The following is a 16,307-nucleotide window of genomic DNA, read 5'->3' on the forward strand; positions in this document are numbered from 1 at the left end:
GCAGGCGCGGTTGCCTGCCTCCAGATCTAAAAAATGCTGTGACCATTGTTCGTCTGTGTGGATGGGTGTACATGGAGGTGGCAGTGGTGGTCGGGTGGCTTCTTGTGTGTTGTCTGTTTGTGTTACTGTTTGGTCTGGTGTCCCTCTGAGTGTGTTGACCCACCCTTGGTTAAGCGATTGTCTTGCTAGCTGTTCGTAGTGTTCCGACTCGGATGGGTCTTCTATTTCATGAATGCTAAATGATGTGTTGCAGTCTGAGTCTTGTTCCTGGTCGTTTGTGTCGTTATCTTTGTTGTGTGTGTTTGATGGGTTCTTTGTGTTGTGAATCTTGGACATGTATTGCTGGTACGTTAAGTCTAGTTTTTTGTATATCGGGGTGCCTGAGGTAGTATGGTTGGTTGTGTGTTGGTGGTGTGATGTTGGTGCGGTGTAAGTGTGTGTCTTTGTGGTGGTGAGACTGGTGGTTTTGTAGTTGTGATGTTTGTCTATGTTCGGATTGTGTGCGCTGGGGCGGTGGTGGTTACCTGGTTTATCCCGTGTGATTTTGGCTATCTTTTTCTCGATTATGGCTTCCTCTGTTTTATTTAGTTTGGTTCGTGTTAGTGTCACAAGGTTTTTAAATTCCTCCTCCCCTTTGTATGGATCCAGGTCTTTGTCAAGTGTGTTTATTTGGTTGTCTAAGAGGGCTAGGTCTATTTTGTGATGTTTGATGATTAAGTTGATCAATGATTTGGAGCAGTCATGAAGTATACTGACCGGCTCCACCCCGGACCAGCCCCTCTCCCCCCCTGTTCCCAGGCGTGCTCAGCAACTCACTCCTGGCCAGGGGTGTCTCCACCGTCGATCCCCATTTCCACGAGGGACCGTCAGTGATAAGAGCATCCCGCACATCTGGCCGCAAGTCCGCCCAGCCAACATCGCCAGTGACCAGCTCCATCCCGGTCACACTTTCCACATCCCCCCTCCTCCCTGGCTTTTTTTGAATCAGTATCCCGGGCAGACCACCCCCCAGGGGTGGTCCCAGCACACACGCTGTAACCCAGCCTCCCAGCAGCTCACCCATCCACACCTCTGGCTCCGCACCACCAGCGGCACGACCAAGAGCCAATTTCAGCTGCATACTACGGTCGCTGACCTCCGCAGACCAATCAGAACAGCCGTGCACTCGCAGCACACCAGCAACACGCTGATCCAGCTCACCAACAAACCTGCAGCTTCCAACCTATCTGCAACGGCCGCAACGTCGACCTACATCACCATAACAAAAAACCTACCGGTAGGTAAGTACTGCCAAGACTCACACCAACACGCGGGAACCCGCACAGGTGTTCCAACCCACTCTGCAAATCCCCCCACCCCCCGAGACTTCCTAGACTGTCGACCATAGGTCCAGCAGGGGTGACGTGCAAGGTCACTGAACCGCACGGGTAGGAGCCCCCTAAAAGGGTCCACCTACCTCCCCAGTCTCATCACCACTCAACTCATCACTGAACCCCACCCACCTGCCCAGGATCTTAACAGAGCAGCATTGTGACTACTCAATAAAAGATTTTGCCCAAAATTACTGTGTCTCGCTGGCCTCATTTTGATCCTATTCCATTCCCCTTTTCACATTACTCCAAACTACACTCAATACCCAATCACACCCTCCTCACTCCCAAAACATCACCACCAGAAGAAACATTCTAATTAACACCACTCACAAACACACAAGTCATCACCATTACTAGCAGGAAGAGCGCACCTTACCCCCCCTACCCCCATACGTTTTCAGTGCGGGAAAGGTACTCCCACACAAAGGTGCAGCACCCCGAAACCACAACACACCACCCCCTGGTCAACGAGAGCGCAGTTCTACCGCCCATCTTCATATTTTCTACCAGTAACCAGAACTGCAGCACCAACGACCAACAGCAATCTACACAATCACCGACACCCCCAAAACACAATAAGTAACCACATAACCGAACACAACAAAGGGACCATACACAAATCCACACATACCTCTTAAAGGAACTAGACCAATGAGCCACGCTACAAAATAACAGCAACACCTTCTGCCAAACATACCTTCAACTCGAAAAACTCATCACCAGAGAGTCCAAAGTATGGTGGGATGCACACATACTCCAATGGTACTTCAATAATAACCTCATCCCGAAGGGCCTAGTCATCCAAAAAACACCCACACATAGCCACGACAATCCCACATTCATGACTGAATGGAACAGTATACTTCATGACTGCTCCAAATCATTGATCAACTTAATCATCAGACATCACAAAATAGACCTAGCCCTCTTAGACAACCAAATAAACACGCTTGACAAAGACCTGGATCCATACAAAGGGGAGGAGGAATTTAAAAACCTTGTGACACTAACACGAACCAAACTAAATAAAACAGAGGAAAAACTAGACTTAACGTACCAGCAATACATGTCCAAGATTCACAACACAAAGAACCCATCAAACACACACAACAAGATAACGACACAAACGACCAGGAACAAGACTCAGACTGCAACACATCATTTAGCATTCATGAAATAGAAGACCCATCCGAGTCGGAACACTACGAACAGCTAGCAAGACAATCGCTTAACCAAGGGTGGGTCAACACACTCAGAGGGACACCAGACCAAACAGTAACACAAACAGACAACACACAAGAAGCCACCCGACCACCACTGCCACCTCCATGTACACCCATCCACACAGACGAACAATGGTCACAGCATTTTTTAGATCTGGAGGCAGGCAACCGCGCCTGCCTGCCACCTACCCTAACACACACCCCAACAAGGCCAAAACGCAAGCTAGACCAACGAGACGAGGATGCAGAGGTGGACAAACCACCAAAACACTGACCAGTCCCACACCACCCATCAGTACAGGTATCTTCAATCTAAGCAGCTGCACCCTCACACCGAATGACATCTCCGTACTAAACAAAGGACTTAAATTCGCCCCACATAACCCTCTTAACAAATTCGAAGCTTACCTTGATTTAAACAGATTCATCCGGAAACTCACCCTCAAAAAATACTTCATGTCCAACCCCATCACAAAAGAACCCATACATAACCAATACAAACACACTACACTCAAACCCCCATCCAGCTTCTTTCCCAGTCACCTAAAAGGCCACCTCATACACACCTTCGAACATCTGGTAACAGAGGACATCAACAAACTCAATACCTCTAACAAACGGTACAACCCAAACCTCACCACTAACGAAAAAAGTGCACTGAACAATCTCAAATCGGACAGAAACCTGATAATTAAACCAGCAGACAAAGGGGGGGGGCATAGTACTCCTGGACAAACTCGACTACATCACAGAATCACAGCGCATCCTTCAAGACAGAGACACATATGAGAAACTCAATTCTGACCCGACACTCAAGTTCAACCAAACACTGAAACACATACTCCTGACCGGTTTAGACACAGGCATCCTCAATAAGCAGGAATATAACTTCATCCATAACCCAAACCCGGTCATACCCGTATTCTATTATCTCCCCAAGATACACAAAAGCACGACACACCCTCCAGGTAGACCCATCATTTCCGGCATCAATTCCATCTCATCTAATCTATCACAATACATCGACCACTATCTTCAACCATACGTCAAACGCCAACGCTCACACTTACAGGACACAACACACATACTAAAAATACTCGAGGACACCACCTGGGGGGATGACCACTGGTTAGTCACCAGCGACGTCACATCCCTATACACGATCATCAATCACCAACAGGGTCTTGACAGCATCAAACACCATCTCAATCACGACGACACACTGGAACCAGAACAGATCGCATTCATCCTCCAGGGCATTGAATACATTCTCACACACAATTACTTTTGGTTCGATGGGGACTTCCACCTGCAGAGGACTGGCACCGCTATGGGGACCAAGTTCGCGCCCAGTTATGCTAACCTGTTCATGAGCAGTTGGGAGGACTCCCACATATGGACGGGTCATGACTGGGATGCGAATTTGGTCCTATGGACCAGATACATAGACGACGTCCTCTGCATCTGGAAGGGTCCCCTACACACACTCCTTGACTTCATTCAATACATCAACAACAATGACTGGAACCTCAAATTCATGACCAATTACAGCCAATCCTCCGTCAACTTCTTAGACCTAGAAATATACATTGATAATCACCAGATACAGACCAAGACTTTTCAAAAACCCATAGACGTCAACAGTTACATCCTCTCCAGTAGTGGTCATCACCCCTCCTGGCTCAGCAATATCCCCACAGGACAGTTCAAGTGGATCAGACGCAACTGCACAAAACTCACGGACTATCACGAACAAGCCACAACACTTAAACAACAATTCACGGTCAAAGCATACAAACCGGACACATTAGAAGCCACACTCACCCGAATAGGACTAGAAGATAGGAAACCACTTCTGGGATACAAACAACAACCACAAAACACAGACAACCACGTTCCCTTCATCACACAATTCAACACCCAGGCGACACAAATAAAAAGAATCATCAACAAACACTGGCACTTACTTAAGGAAGATGCACAACTGACAAGTATCCTACCCAACAGACCCAAAGTCATCTACCGCAAGGCCCCCAACATCCATAACAAACTCGTATCCAACCACATTCCTCCACCCATCTGAACACAAAGCACTCTAGACAACTCCAAACTCACAGGGGGTTTCTTCCACTGCGGCTCATGTACCAACTGCGTAACACTAAAATATAGAAGCACCACACCCACTACAACATTCTCATCCACACAGACAAACACCACATATAAAATTAAAGAACACATTTCATGCAACACTAACAACGTAATCTACCTCATACAATGCCCATGCAATCAACAATACATAGGCAGGACCACTAAAAACCAGAATTGCCGAACATCTGAGAAACATCACCAAACAACACCATAACATACCCGTACACTACAAAGAATACCACCATAGCAGCACACAAGGCACCACTTTCATAGGAATCAAACACATGCAAAAAAACTGGAGAGGCGGAGACCATAACAAAATCCTCAACAAGGAGGAACTTAGATGGATATTCACGCTGAAAACATTAACCCCCAGGGGACTCAACATTGACAACGAAGTCAAATTTGTTATAACGAAGTAATCTCCAACCAGCCCACCCACGCTCTCCTCCAGCCCCAACCCCTATCACCTCACCTTTTATCACTCCTGTTAGTCCCTGCACATACCTGCACTGCATCACCATTGAGCACTTCTTTGCACACACCTACACCGCATTACCTTTCAAACACACCATTGGCCCAATATGATTACACGAATCACTCCAGCTAGTCCCTGCACACAACTGAACCGCATCACCATTCAGCAAGTCCCTGCACACACCTGCACCGCATTACATTTCAAAAAAACAAAACAAACAAACAAACAAAAAAAAAAAACAACACCATTGGCCTAACCTAATTAAACTTATCACTCCAGCTACTTCCTGCACCGCATCACCATTCAGCAAGCCCCTGCACACACCTGCACCGCATTACCTTTAAAAAAAAAAAAAAAAACAACACCATTGGCCTAACCTAATTACACTTATCACTCCAGCTACTTCCTGCACACAACTGCACCGCATCTCCATTCAGCAAGTCCCTGCACACACCTGCACCGCATTACCTCTCTAACACACCATTGGCCTAATATGATTACACTTACCACTCCAGCTACTTCCTGCACACACCTGCACCGCATCACCAATCAGCAAGTCCCTACACACATCTGCACCGCATTACATTTAAAAAAAAAAAAAAAGCAAACCCCTTCACACACCTGCATCACATTACCTCTCAAACACACCATTGACCTAATATGATTACACGTATCACTCCAGCTAGTCCCTGCACACGCCTGCACCGCATCATCAATCAGCAAGTCCCTGCACACACCTGCACCGCATTACCTCCCAAACACACCATTGGCCCATTGGCCTAATATGATTACACTTACCACTCCAGCTAGTTCCTGCACACACCTGCACCGCATCACCAATCAGCAAGTCCCTGCACACACCTGCACCACATTACCTTTCAAACACATCATTGGCCCATTATGATTACACTTACCACTCCAGCAAGTCCCTGCACACACCTGCACCGCATTACCTCTCAAACACACCATTGGCCTAATATGATTACACTTACCACTCCAGCTAGTTCCTTCACACACCTGCACCGCATCACCAATCAGCAAGTCCCTGCACACACCTGCACCATATTACCTATCAAACACACCAGTGGCCTAATCTGATTAAATTCATCACTCCAACTAGTTCCTGCACACACCTGCACCGCATCACCATTCAGCAAGTCCCTGCACACACCTGCACCACATTACCTTTCAAACACACCATTGGCCCCATGAGTCACCTGATCACACCCCCACCCCCGGAAGTGCCCTACATAAGAACCTCAGAAGCATTGATCCTCTCACACCTCCTTGAAGAAGGCACCTGTGCCGAAACGCGTTGGAGACCCTCACATCAAACCCGACACCGATCCAGGCTGACCTCCACTAAAGATCCCCATCCCCACCAGGGACCACCAGTGCAGAAAGCTCTCAGCCCACCCACCTGCTAGTCCGCACCGCTCACACCTCCAGTGACCGGCTCCACCCCGGACCAGCCCCTCTCCCCCCTGCTCCCAGGCATGCTCAGCAACTCACTCCTGGCCAGGGGTGTCTCCACCGTCGATCCCCATTTCCACGAGGGACCGTCAGTGATAAGAGCATCCCGCACATCCGGCCGCAAGTCCGCCCAGCCAACATCGCCAGTGACCAGCTCCATCCCGGTCACACTTTCCACATCCCCCCTCCTCCCTGGCTTTTTTGAATCAGTATCCCGGGCAGACCACCCCCCAGGGGTGGTCCCAGCACACACGCTGCAACCCAGCCTCCCAGCAGCTCACCCATCCACACCTCTGGCTCCGCACCACCAGCGGCACGACCAAGAGCCAATTTCAGCTGCATACTACGGTCGCTGACCTCCGCAGACCAATCAGAACAGCCGTGCACTTGCAGCACACCAGCAACACACTGATCCAGCTCACCAACAAACCTGCAGCTTCCAACCTATCTGCAACGGCCGCAACGTCGACCTACATCACCATAACAAAAAACCTACCGGTAGGGGTGACGTGCAAGGTCACTGAACCGCATGGGAAGGAGCCCCCTAAAAGGGTCCACCTACCTCCCCAGTCTCATCACCACTCATCACTGAACCCCACCCACCTGCCCGGGATCTTATCAGAGCAGCATTGTGACTACTCAATAAAAGATTTTGCCCAAAATTACTGTGTCTCGCTGGCCTCATTTTGATCCTATTCCATTCCCCTTTTCACATTACTCCAAACTACACTCCATACCCAATCACACCCTCCTCACTCCCAAAACATCACCAAGACCAGAAGAAACATTCTAATTATCACCACTCACAAACACACACAAGTCATCACCATTACTAGCAGGAAGAGCGCACCTTACCCCCCCTACCCCCATACGTTTTCAGTGTGGGAAAGGTACTCCCACACAAAGGTGCAGCACCCCGAAACCACAACACACCACCCCCTGGTCAACGAGAGCGCAGTTCTACCGCCCATCTTCATAAATATGCATGCATGCTAGAAGAATTCAGCAACATGAAATTGATACAAATATATGTAGCTATAATACACTGAGCTGCATTAAATATACTCTTGGCTTAATACTTTTGGGGCAATCTTTTTAGCTGCGAGTCCCATCGTGGTGCGAGTCAGTGAGGTTACATGCAGCACTTATGGTAGTTCCGATCTTGTTAATTTCTGTCTGCATACAAACATCCGCAAGTCTGAGGTGAGACTGGGCCATGAGGGAGGCAAGTTGCGGTGACTTGCCAGCTTCTCTACACAGTAGCATCAACAACTCGCTCCCCTCCCCACACACTTAATAGGATTGACCCATTGTACCATACAAATAAGCAGATCAAAGCCTCATATACAGAATGATAGACTCTATAAACAACAGATACCTAGCGTTACTAAACTTTCTACAACAGACAAGTGGTGGTGTCCCCCCTAACAACCAATCAGATTCTGCCTATCATGTCTCTATTGCATTCTAGAAAATGATAGACAGAATCTGATTGGTTGTTATAGGCACCACCTCCACTTGTCTGGTTTAGAAGCTTTAGTAAATCTACCCCCTGGAATCATAGGGATTGAACACAGCTTTGTTTTATGACAGCTGAAGTCTGGTTGGTTGTTATGGGAACCTCTGAGGAAGCAGGGGGACATAATCTCTACTTGTTCAATCACATTTTCTTTTCATATTTCTTACAATTATTTTAGAATTTCAAAAAGCTTAAATAATTGAAAAACTTCCCAGGTTTTGTTGGGTATTATACAAGGCTTATATACATGGTTGGAGCTTCCATTAGGCAGTTGCCTGAGGAAGCCGGGATCTGAGGGGACGGCCCACTGAGGCTGCCTGGGAGAAAAAATAGGGTGTGATCTAAAAGATCGACAGTGTCTCGATAGTCAAACGGTCGACAGGTCAAAAAGTTGACACACAAATGGTCAACACAAAAAATTTGACACACACATACAGTCAGGTGCATAAATATTGGGACATTAACAGAATTTTCATATTTTGGCCTCTATTCACCACCACAGTCAGGTACATAAATATTGGTACATTAACAGAATTTTCATATTTTGGCCTCTATTCACCACCACAATGGCTTTGAAATGAAACAAACAAGATGTGCTTTAACTGCAGACTTTCAGATTTAATTTGAGGGTAATTACATCCAAATCAGGTGAACGGTGTAGGAATTACAACGGTTTCTATATGTGCCTCCCACTTTTTAAGGGGCCAAAAGTAATGGGACAAACTAAACAATCCTAAATCTAACTTTCACTTTTTAATACTTTGTTGCAAATCCTTTGCAGGCAATTACAGCCTGAAGTCTGGAACGCATAGACATCACCAGACACTGGGTTTCATCCCTGGTGATGCTCTGCCAGGCCTCTACTGCAAATGTCTTCAGTTCCTGCGTGTTCTTGGGGCATTTTCCCTTCAGTTTTGTCTTCATCAAGTGAAATGCATGCTCAATCGGGTTCAGGTCAGGGGATTGACTTGGCCATTGCATAACATTCCACTTTTTAGTCTATATAGTATATATATATATATATATATATATATATATATACTATACATATATATATATATATATATATATATATATAATTATATATAGAGAAATACTAGTTGAGTCTCCCATATGCAAATATTCAGACATACGGAATATTCCGAAATACAGGATATTTGTAGCATGACTGAGGAAATGAAACCTTTAGCTGTCTGATGTACACAAACTTTGTTTAAAGCACAAATTATTAAAAATATAGTATAAAATAACCTTCAGGCTGTATGTATAAGGTGTATATGAAACATAAATTAATTTCATATACGTACACAAACTTTTTTTGATGCACAAAATTATAAAAAATATAGTATAAAATGACCTTCAGGCTGTGTGTATAAGGTGTATATAACACATAAATGTATTCTGTGTTTAGATTTGGGTTCCATTCCCAAGATATTTCATTATTTTATGCAAATATTCTAAAATACGGAATATTCTGATATCCAAAATACCCCTGGTCCCAAGCATTTTGATATGGGATATGGGAGACTCGACATATATATATATATATACATATATATATATATATATATATATATATATGAGACCTCACACTAACTTTCCCCCGTTTGCCTAACCATAGCCCTCCCCTTTGGTGACTAACCCTAACCTAACCCCCCACCAGGTGCATAACCCTATCCCCAATCCTAACCCTAGCCCTAACAATCATGAAAATTCATGAAAAACCATGTGTCAACCTTTTCTGCATCAACCATTTCTGTGTCGACCCTTTGAAGCCCATGTATTTCCAACACTCTGGTCCTGATTCTTTGTCGGATGCATCCACGGCCTGTATGCCACCTTGCTGCAGCAGCCTCTTTACTGCCTTATGCTAAGGAGAGTATCTGCCAGTCTATGACAGTATCAGTCCATCTTCAGGCGTATGCATCATTCTGCCCACTGTCATCATTAGTATTGAGAATTACACTGACCTCTTGATAAGTGCATAAAATCCGTCTGAGACAGATGCACCTCACCAACGTGCTGGGAAATCTGCCTACACGCCCACAACACTCACATGCCAGAGTTGGTTGTGTGCGATTACATGGTAGTTAGCCATTTGCCGCCCAGAAATGCCCATTTCATGAGAGATCCATCAACTGACACATGCGCAGTTTGCAGATATCTGTGGGATCTGTCCACATTTGGACCAGCCTCTGACTCAGACAGAATACTGTTCTGTATATTTATTTTTGCCATTAGGGCTCTCTCTCCACATCTTCTAACTATAACAAGTGCTTCCTCAAAAAGACTGATACAGTCCATCACAACAGCAGCATTAAGGGGACTCCCATAAGGGAGCAATAAAAATTGCATTAGCCTAATTTTCTTGGGACTTTTTTATTATTATTATTGTTATTGAGGTCCGTGAGAAGAAATAATTAACAATTGGATACGTGGTTCTGTAAAATGGCCATAAATACATAAAATAACATCACCGTGTAAAGCAAAACGAATAAACCCAGATACACAATAACCAAATACGTCTATAAATGCTAACATTTGCAATGAAAAATGTCAAAGGTGCATAAAAGACCAGGAGGGGGGAAACAACAAAGGCTAAAAGCATAGGCTAATAGGTAAAACAGAATAGCAAATAAGAGAGTGTAATAGTATGGCACAATTCATTAAACTGGATAAAAGCAAACATCTAGGAAACAAAGACCAAGCAAAGCTTTTGGTAGAAATAAAATATAAAATAATCAGCAAAGTAAAATTTCAATTTGCAGTAGATGTAATCCAGGGTGGTGAAAAAGCTTCTCAATTTTGCAGATTCCCAGCATACTGCCCCTAGCATCTCCTGACCCCTTAATCCCTTAAATAGAGCTTCTGTCCTGATGCATCCTATTGACTATGCCTGATCCCTCCCTTCCACCTCTCTCTCCCCTGCGTAACAATAATAACTATCCCCCCTCAGCACGTGACCTACCTTTAAGCCTATTCCACTCTATCTTTTGATGTGTACAATTGTTTATTTTGTTTACATTAATAAGTCACAATACTTATAATTTTTTTACACATATAAGGGCAAAAATATTTCCGTTCTTGTTGTTAGCCTCTGTTTTACACAGTAAATACTGCAGCATCATTCTGTCTTAAGCAGCTTTGTAATTAAATAAAAATAAAAGAAAAAAGATTTTCTAAAAACGTATCTATTAAAAACACTGCCTGCTATAGATAAATAATAGTTATTTAAGAACTTACCTCTTTCAGTGTATGATTGTATTGTAACTGCAGTAAAAGGAAGAAAAAAATACATTTGTTTACATTACTGTTTGCTGTTTTTGATGTACATTAAGAAAGGTTTCTTAAGAATTAAAAATACAAATGGATTAATTTTTGATAGCTGATATTAAAAATATATTTGGAACTAGTATTAGACTCAAAATTTGAAGGAGAATTTGAATTAGCTTCTATATGCACTTTTCTATTTACAAGGCTGTAAACATTAAACTTCACCAATCCTGTCTGCATCTTTTACTAAATATATTGCTTTTCTTTCTAGCTTTCCAATGTATATAATATCATCTTGCATAATGTCTGATGCAATTTATAGCACCAGCACTTGTGAACACATGAAAAATAGGCAATGCATTGTTATGAAGATCCTACTTGGTGTATTTTTCAACTGATTTTCATACAGTTACTAATTAATATAATGTCACACAGAAGTGCCCCAGTTTATATTATATCATACAGTACCTAAATAATATAATGTCACACAGAAGTGCCCCAGTTTATATTATATCATACAGTACCTAAATAATATAATGTCACACATAAGTGCCCCAGTTTATATTATATCATACAGTACCTAAATAATATAATGTCACACAGAAGTGCCCCAGTTTATATTATATCATACAGTACCTAAATAATATAATGTCACACAGAAGTGCCCCAGTTTATATTATATCATACAGTACCTAAATAATATAATGTCACACAGAAGTGCCCCAGTTTATATTATATCATACAGTACCTAAATAATATAATGTCACACAGAAGTGCCCCAGTTTATATTATATCATACAGTACCTAAATAATATAATGTCACACAGAAGTGCCCCAGTTTATATTATATCATACAGTACCTAAATAATATGTCACACAGACGTGCCCCAGTTTATATTATATCATACAGTTACTAATTAATATAATGTCACACAGAAGTGCCCAAGTTTATATTATGTCATACAGAAGTGCCCCAGTTTATATTATATCATACAGTACTTAAATAATATGTCACACAGACGTGCCCCAGTTTATATTATATCATACAGTACCTAATTAATATAATGTCACACAGAAGTGCCCCAGTTTATGTTATGTCATATATATATATATATTATATATATATACACATGTACATGTATATGTAACACAGAAGATTGGTACAATCACACAAGACCTCATGTGCATTCCCATGCTGGGTGACAGGGCATTTGTCAGTTTAGGGTCAGCAGAAAGTACAATACTCACCAATACATAGCTCAGACACATACACGTGGTAGCCCCAGAACACTGCCAGTGTAATGAGGACCACTGGGATCCAAAGGACCACTTGCTTGCAGCACCACTGCACATGAGACAGCTCCATGAGCTTGTAGCTGCTGGCACTAAGACTAAGCAGCTACTGTCACTCTCTGGTGGTGTAACTAGGAGATAAATGATCCGCTCTCACACCCACACTGTGATGTCACAAAGGGACATGGGCAGCATTGGCATGTGTTTGTAGCATGTGCCAGGTCTGGGAAGCGATGGGAGCTTTGCTCTACACATAATACAGGGCATCCTGCTTTACAGATCTTCTGGGCAGCTAAACTGTATATATATATATATATGTATATGTATCTATATAGCAACTAGGGGTGAGCGGGTTCGGATTTCTGAAATCCGAACCCCCCCGAGCCCCTTCCCGATCCGAGGCCGATCCGAGTCAGGCTTGACTTTTCCCGCCTGACTCGGATCTGAAATCGAAGCAAAACGTCATCATCCCGCCTTCCGGGTCTCGCGGGTTTTGGATCCTATATAAGGTACCCGCGTCGGTGCCATTTTCTCACTCGGCTGTGGACAGTGAAGAGGGAGGGTGGGAGTTAGGGCTGACTGGGCTGTGTAGTGTAGTGTAGTGTAGTGCAGAGTAGTGTTGTGCTGTGCTGTTTTCGCTGTGCTGCTGTTGTCCATAGGGGCTGTGTCCACTACTTCAAAGTCCATAGGGGCTGGCTGTACTGTGTTGTGCAGTCAGTTCTCCATAGGGGCTGTGTCCACTCCAAAGTCCTGTGCAGTGTCCCAGTCCTAAAGGGGTGCTGTAGTGTTGTCCAGGGGGTGCTCTGTCCATCAAGGGTGCTCCCCCCAAGTGCTAAAAAAACCCCATATTGTTTCTGTGTTTGTGAATTGTGTGCGCAGTAGACGCACGTGCATCAACAAAGTAGTGCCAAGCGTGCACCTGTGTCATAAGTAAAGGGCCGGCTGGCTTGACCGTTAAAGGGTGCTGTAACCCCCAAAGTACACTCCAGTCCAAACCAAATAAAAAAATATTTTCTGTGTTTGTGAATTGTGTGCGCAGTAGCCGCACGTGCATCAACAAAGTAGTGCCAAGCGTGCGCCTGTGTCATAAGTAAAGGGCCGGCTGGCTTGACCGTTAAAGGGTGCTGTAACCCCCAAAGTACACTCCAGTCCAAACCAAATAAAAAAATATTTTCTGTGTTTGTGAATTGTGTGCGCAGTAGCCGCACGTGCATCAACAAAGTAGTGCCAAGCGTGCGCCTGTGTCATAAGTAAAGGGCCGGCTGGCTTGACCGTTAAAGGGTGCTGTAACCCCCAAAGTACACTCCAGTCCAAACCAAATAAAAAAATATTTTCTGTGTTTGTGAATTGTGTGCACAGTAGCCGCACGTGCATCAACAAAGTAGTGCCAAGTGTACGCCTGTGTCATAAGTAAAGGGCCGGCTGGCTTGACCGTTAAAGGGTGCTGTAACCCCCAAAGTACACTCCAAACCAAATAAAAAAATATTTTCTGTGTTTGTGAATTGTGTGCAATGTGGCTGCACGTGCATCAACAAAGGAGCAGCGCCAAGCGTGCGCCTGTATCCCATAAGTAAAGAGCCGGCTGGCTCATTTCTTAAAGGGTGGTGTAACCCACAAAGTGCACTACTCTCCAGCAAAAATAAAAAAAATATTTTCTGTGTTTGTGTGGGCCTTAGCCGCACGTATATATCAATATAACATAAATGGAGGACCAAACTTTCTCCGATAAAAATAAAATAGGGAAAGATCAAGAACCACTTCCTCCTAGTGCTGTTGCTGCTGCTGGGAGTTGTTCATCATCCCAGAGAGGAAGTAGGAACACCACTACTTTTACTAAACAATTGACCCTCCAACAGTCCCTAGCGATGAGGATGAAGTACGACAGCAGTCATCCTGAAGCAAAACGTATAACTGAGGCCTTGACTGCTATGTTGGTGTTAGACGTGCGTCCGGTATCCACCATTAGTGCAGTGGGATTTAGACAATTGATGGAGGTAGTGTGTCCCCGGTTCCAAATCCCGTCTAGATTCCACGTGCATCCTCAAAGCAGCAGCGACAAGCGTGCGTCTGTCTGTTAAAGGGTGGTGTAACCCTCAAAGTGCGCTCCACAAACAATAAAAAAATTCTTTATTTTTCTGTCTTTGTGAATTGTGTGGGCTGTAGCCGCACTTGCATCCTCAAAGCAGCAGCGACAAGCGCGCGTCTGTCTGTTAAAGGGTGGTGTAACCCTCAAAGTGCGCTCCACAAACAATAAAAATATTCTTCTTTTTTTTTCTGTCTTTGTGAAATGTGTGGGCTGTAGCCGCACCTGCATCCTTAATGCAGCAGCGACAAGCGTGCGTCTGTCTGTTAAAGGGTGGTGTAACCCTCAAAGTGCGCTCCACAAACAATAAAAAAATTCTTCTTTTTTTTTCTGTCTTTGTGAATTGTGTGGGCTGTAGCCGCACCTGCATCCTTAAAGCAGCAGCGACAAGCGTGCGTCTGTCTGTTAAAGGATTACATCGGTGACAGCATCCAAGTAGGCATGTCAGACAGTCCATACATGTACTGGCAGGAAAAAGAAGCAATTTGGAGGTCCCTGTACAAACTGGCTCTATTTTACCTGAGTTGCCCCCCCTCCAGTGTGTACTCCGAAAGAGTGTTTAGTGCAGCCGGGAACCTTGTCAGCGAAAGGCGTAGGAGGTTGCTTCCACAAAATGTGGAGAAGATGATGTTCATAAAATGAATTATCAACTCTTCCAGGGAGACCAGCCTCCAGAACGTACAGAGGGACCTGTGGTTGTGGATTCCAGCGGGGACGAATTAATACTCTGTGAGGATGAGGATGTACACAACACTGAAGAGGGTGAGGAATCGGTGGATGAGGAGGATGAGGATGACATCTTGCCTCCGTAGAGCCAGTTTGTGCAGGGACAGATTAATTGCCAGCTTGTTTTGTGGGGGCCCAAACGAACTAATCATTTCAGCCACAGTCGTGTGGCAGACCCTGGCGCTGAAATGTTTGGTTTGTTAAAGTGTGCATGTCCTGTTTATACAACATAAGGGTGGGTGGGAGGGCCCAAGGACAATTCCATTTTGCACCTCTTTTTTTTCTTTGAATTATGTACTGTTTGGGGCCTAGTTTTTCAAACTGCCATCCTGTCTGCCACTGCAGTGTCACTCCTAGATGGACCACGTGTTTGTGCCGCCCACTCGTATCTCTTAGCATAGTCATTCAGCTACCTCGGTGCAACCTTTTGGATATAAAAACACTATTGTGAGGTGTGAGGTGTTCAGAATAGACTGGAAATGAGTGGAAATTAAGGTTATTGAGGTTAATAATAGCATAGGAGCAGAAAAACCCACAAATTCTGTGATTTTAGCTGTTTTTATGCTTTTTTAAAAAAAAATACAGATCCAAAACACAAAACCCAGAACCCAAAACACGGAAGGGTGGTTTTGGCAAAACCAATCCAGATCCAAAACACGAAGAAAGATCCAGATCCAAAACCAAAACACAAAACACGAAAAGTGGCCGGTGCACACCC

At 44.4% G+C, this 16,307-nt stretch overlaps 1 protein-coding gene across 1 annotated transcript in view; it reads right to left on the reverse strand.

Annotated features, from left to right (window-relative positions):
• The window catches only part of LOC148505862 (palmitoyltransferase ZDHHC20-A-like), a 28,245-nt gene extending 15,392 nt beyond the window's left edge, over nt 1-12,853 (reverse strand). The window contains exons 1-2 of the mRNA XM_088447658.1: nt 12,736-12,853; nt 11,458-11,484 (exon numbers count right to left, since the gene is read on the reverse strand). Coding sequence (XP_088303784.1) covers nt 11,458-11,484; nt 12,736-12,853 — 145 coding nt within the window. The remainder of the gene's footprint in view (nt 1-11,457; nt 11,485-12,735) is intronic.
• Nucleotides 12,854-16,307: the final 3,454 nt, after the last annotated feature.

Source organism: Taudactylus pleione, unplaced genomic scaffold (assembly GCF_031769625.1).
Source record: "Taudactylus pleione unplaced genomic scaffold, aTauple2 ptg000436l, whole genome shotgun sequence".
Taxonomy (NCBI): domain Eukaryota; kingdom Metazoa; phylum Chordata; class Amphibia; order Anura; family Myobatrachidae; genus Taudactylus; species Taudactylus pleione.